The following is a 5,000-nucleotide window of genomic DNA, read 5'->3' as shown; positions in this document are numbered from 1 at the left end:
AAAGAGAGCGAGAGGGAGAGCGAGAGAGAGAGAGAGAAAGAGGGAGAGAGTTAGAGAGACAGAGAGAGAGAGAGAGCGAGAGAGAGAGAGAGAGGGATAAAGAGAGAAAGAGAGCGAGAGAGAGAGAGAGAGAGAGAGGGATAAAGAGAGAAAGCGAGCGAGAGAGAGCGAGAGAGAGCGAGAGGGAGAGAGAGAGAGAGAGAGAGAGAGAGAGGGATAGAGAGAGAGAGAGAGAGAGAGAGGGATAAAGAGAGAGAGGGATAAAGAGAGAGAGAGAGAGAGAGAGAGAGAGAGAGAGGGATAAAGAGAGAGAGAGAGAGAGAGAGGGATAAAGAGAGAGAGAGAGAGAGCATTCCGTGTCTTCTCAGCGCCTCACAAACCCAGCCTTATCACTCCTCCCCTCGTCTGAAAGAGAAACGTCTGGAGAAAATGAAAGCTTTCATTTTCAGTTTTAATTTAATTACATTTCTTTTTGAAAGGGGATTTATGTGAGAAAGTTCAGTTCGGATGTTACATGTTCATTGAGCGGGGGAAGGTTTTGTTAGCTTTTCTCAAGTCATCGCAAGGTTTGCGATTCCCCCCTCGCGTTTTTTCGCCGTAAACGATGCCTGATTGGGCGACGTACCTGTCAGCTGGACCCCTCCCTCCCCCTTTTTTGTGTGTTTGAAGAGTGGCTCTTACTGTAAAGCTCCGTGGGAAGTCGGCCTTCTCCGCTCTCAGAGTTGTTCAGAAGATTTCACGGGCCGCCCTCACGCTCTGAAGTGTCTCTCTGGGACAAGCCGTGTGATTTCGCCTGGCTTTTAGTCTGGAAGGGGGTGTTATCCGAGACCCCTCTTTAGCGCATAACTCTCTCTCTCTGTCTTTCTCTTTCTCTTTCTCTTTCTCTCTCTCTCTCTCTCTCTCCCTCTCTCTCTCTGTCTCTCTCTCTCTCTCTCCCACCCAGCCACCCCCGACTCCAGTCTGCATCACCTCCCTTGGGCCGTTTTCTTTTTCCAGACTAGACTCAGATGGATTTGGGCCAAAGCTAATAAAGAGCTACCAGTGTGTCCTTTGTGTGCGCTGACACCAGGCAGAGAGCGCTGGAGCTCTCCCGCCGGACGATGTCGGAGCCGCTAAGAAGCCCCCTTTTAGATTTAGGCGAGGCCGAGGGTAGATGCTAGCGATGTCACAGCTAGCCTTCAGTGTTAGCTCAGCCTGCTCTGTTTGCACGCGCCTGCCGTTGACGGGCAGGTTCCCATGGGAACAGCCGGCGGGAGCAAGCCTCCGCGGGCCGCGCGGAGAAAAGCCAGGCCATAAACTAGCGAAAAGTGTCAAGTGAGAGAAAGGGAGGCTGATGAAAAAGGCAGCTCTCTTTCTGAGCCGTGGTTGTTGTTGTACTGTACACAGACACACACCCACACACACACACACACACACACACAATGAGACAACGCGGGATAAAGCAGGGATCATTCTGGTGTTGCAGACGTGCTGGTGAATTCGTTATCGGAAGCCCACACCTTTACAATTAATACTCAAACCATACAAGTGCACGCTGCGTGAATCTCAGCTGACGGTTCTGTCCCACTGTGCTCTGAGGAAAACGACACCATTCGAGTAAAGAATATTTCAAAGCTCCTTTTCTGGGTGCCACAGCATGACGTAGGTCATTAGTCAGACAGACGTGTTGGGAGGTGTTCTCTACCCATAAGATGACTTTGTCGATAAGGTTGTTTCAGGCCAGGTCATGGGCGCGACCTTTCTGATACACGGTTGAGGTCAGGAGTGAAGTGTAGTCACATGCACGGTGTGTGGGCACTGTCTGACTTTCTCTGACTCACTGGGAACGGCTTAACAGTCATTCTCTCTCGACCACGTTGGCCTAGATCGACCGCTCTTTGACCCAGTTCTGTCGTTCCTCTGTCAGACGGTAAAAGTTCTGGAAAAAGGTCCAGTTCTGTGTTTCACTCAGACACCCCTCACTCTCAGACTGTTTCACTCTGTGCTTTAGTTTAGCCTCACTCTCTCTGTTTGTTGCCATGAGACCAATGTTTGACTTTTGATGCTGAGTCATAATTGTATTTGCAGCCTTGTTTGTGTGTGGTGTAGTTCTGTTTTCCTTTTCGTTGCTTTTGATAAGGTGGTAAACAGTGGTTATTCAGAGCACCTTTTGCATCATCAACCCCCTTTGTGGTGCGTTTTCTTTGGAATGACACAATTTCTTTTACATTTTTTTTACAATGCAATGTGTTGTACAGACTTTCTATTTTTCTGTTTCGTTTTTTGTTAAAATTGGATTTCGGATGAGTTCTGCAAGGTTCCATTTTCAATCCTCTGATGTTTTCTGTTGGTGTAGGCTCCTCCACTGGTAGAGTCAGTGCAGAGTATAATGTTCGTATTTCAGTATTTGATTGTGTATTTGAATTCATCGTCCAATCTTTATTTGATTTTATTTTGGTTTATTCGAGCTTCAATGTTTGACTTGCACAAAACTGTCATCATCGACTGTCAACTGTCGCGGAGCAAATATTGTTGTATTTGGATCAAAAGTTCAGTGAGAAAATTACATCTAATCTTTGGGCCGTCGCCTCTAATACAAAACCCAATTCTTATTCTAATTTAGCTCTCAGTGTTCCATTAATAATGTATCCCAGGGTGCTTTTCACTGTCCTCAAAACCTCTCTGAAATACGACTGTACCTTTCTCTGTCATAAATCCTGGTGCCAGCTCCTCTTCTCTGTGCGTTTGTTTCATGAAACCTTCTGTGTTTCCCTTTGGCTTCCTTTCCATCACTCATCTGAAAGCCATTAGACGGTCGACGTGAAAAACAAGGTGTGTATCTGGTTCCCACAGGTGGTCGGTCCTTTTTCAGCGCTTTGTGTCGGAGCTCGCCGTGTTTGGGAGGTTTCCTATCTCCCGGCCCCCGAGCCGAGCGGTGCTGCTCAGAGTCCCTGGGCGTTTTTAAACATCACAGCTGCCTCCACAGATAACAGGCGCTTGCTTAAGTCCCACTGGGCTCTGAGCCAGACTTACACAAGCTGTCTCTTTGGCCTGTTGCTTTCATAACTCCCAGAATCAGGCACGGCAACCCTGCAGCTCTCAGCTACATCACCCACCAGTACCCAGATACTGCTAGCACTTTTAACTGCAGTGTGTACTCTCTGACAGATGACCATCATCTGTGTGTGTGTGTGTGTGTGTGTGTGTGTGTGTGTGTGTGTGTGTGCAGGCGTGTGTGCGTGTGTGTGTGTGTGTCTGTGTGTGCATGTGTGTGCGTGTGTGTGTGCAGGCGTGTGTGTGCGTGTGTGCATGCTTGTGTGCATGTGTGTGTGCATGTGTGTGTGTGTGTGTGTGTGTGCACACGCGTGTGTGCATGTGTGTGCATGTGTGTGCATGTGTGTTTCATATTTTGTGTCACCACATTGACTGTATTGGTGATATTAACCTGTCTAATAGATATATAGATAGACAGATAGCTGGACAGATTGATAGATATGTGTTTCTATATGACATATATATCACCTATGTCTCTGTGTGTGAAAGACAGTGTGAGAAGGAGAGTTGATGTATGTATATGTGTCGTGTGCGTGTTTGTGTGTGTGTGGTGTGTGTGTGTGTGAGTGACTGTTTTGGGTTTACAGTATTTGACTGCGGTGGTATTTTCTCTTGCTGTGTGACAGAGGGATTTTCCTGGACACAATTCTGCCGAAGTATGATGTGAATGGAATCCGGCCACCCATTGGCCAGAGGACCAGACTCAGCAAAGGAGACATCGCACAGGCCCGCAAACTTTACAAATGCCCAAGTAAGAACTGCACAGCATCACAAACTTTACAAATGCCCAAGTAAGAACTGCACAGCATCACAAACTTTACAAATGCCCAAGTAAGAACTGCACAGCATCACAAACTTTACAAATGCCCAAGTAAAAACTGCACAGCAACACAAACTTTACAAATGCCCAAGTAAGAACTGCACAGTACCACAAACTTTACAACTACCCGAGTAAGAACTGCACGGTACCACAAACTTTACAAATGCCCAAATAAGAACTGCACAGTAACACAAACTTTACAAATGCCCAAATAAGAACTGCACAGTAACACAAACTTTACAAATGCCCAAGTAAGAACTGCACAGTACCACAAACTTTACGACTACCCGAGTAAGAACTACACAGCATGACAAACTTTACAGATGTCCAAAGCAGGAACAACATAGATACACAAGCTTTACAAAAGCCAAAAGAGGAGAAATACTTGTACATTATACACATTTTCGTGTACGCGTCTTTACACTTACCTTGCAGACCTCAAGCTTCAAACTTCACAGCTATTCCAGAACACTGACAAAAGCTTCACTGTAAAGCGTTTTGCAGATTTTACTTTACATCTGTAAAACTTTACAGCTTTACACTCACCTAAACCGTTTTGCAGCGCTTTACACAAACGTCACAAATGTCATTTCAAAGTAATGTACGGTTGTGAAAACGTGTGTATGTTTGTACAGCTTTAACCACGTTATTGTAATGATGCACAACTTAACAAGTGTTCAAGTCCAAAAATCCACTGATGTTTATTTCATTTGTGATTGAGGTTTACTGTTCCCCAATAGAAACACACTACAAATTCACTAAAAAGTTTTAAGAGCATTTTCACCACTGTGCCCACACCGTTACAGTGAGTCAGTACAGCACTTTGTACAAAGAGAGAGAGAGAGAGAGCAAAAGAAAAAGAGAGAAAGAGAGAGAGAGACTTTGCTGGATTTCCCAGATGTCTTTTGCATCGCCTGGAAATAGCAGAGTATCAACCATTTGATGTGGTGTGGTATCTGGGCAATGGTTGCCGTGACTCCCAGCCCAAGGGGAAAGCAGTGTAAACAGTGGCCGTGGACAGGAAGTTTGTCATCTCTCTCTTTCCCAGATTTAAACGAGAGCACAGCTGGTCCCTGGAGGACAATGGATGAGAGCGACTGCAGGAGGTCGAGACATTTACAGCGTAAACTTTACAGACTCGTTCTAA

General features: G+C 46.0%; 1 protein-coding gene across 3 annotated transcripts in view; it reads left to right on the top strand.

The window, feature by feature from the left end:
- Window positions 1-5,000, top strand: part of bmp1a (bone morphogenetic protein 1a) — a 61,353-nt gene that overhangs the window by 34,346 nt on the left and 22,007 nt on the right. For all 3 annotated transcript variants that reach the window (XM_030790748.1, XM_030790757.1, XM_030790765.1), the window contains one exon: window positions 3,660-3,784. In XM_030790748.1, the coding sequence (XP_030646608.1) occupies window positions 3,660-3,784 (125 nt within the window). The remainder of the gene's footprint in view (window positions 1-3,659; window positions 3,785-5,000) is intronic.

Source organism: Chanos chanos, chromosome 1 (genome assembly GCF_902362185.1).
Source record: "Chanos chanos chromosome 1, fChaCha1.1, whole genome shotgun sequence".
NCBI classification, from domain to species: domain Eukaryota; kingdom Metazoa; phylum Chordata; class Actinopteri; order Gonorynchiformes; family Chanidae; genus Chanos; species Chanos chanos.
The sequence above is the reverse complement of the archived record's forward strand: the minus strand, read 5'-3'. Positions and strand labels throughout refer to the sequence as shown.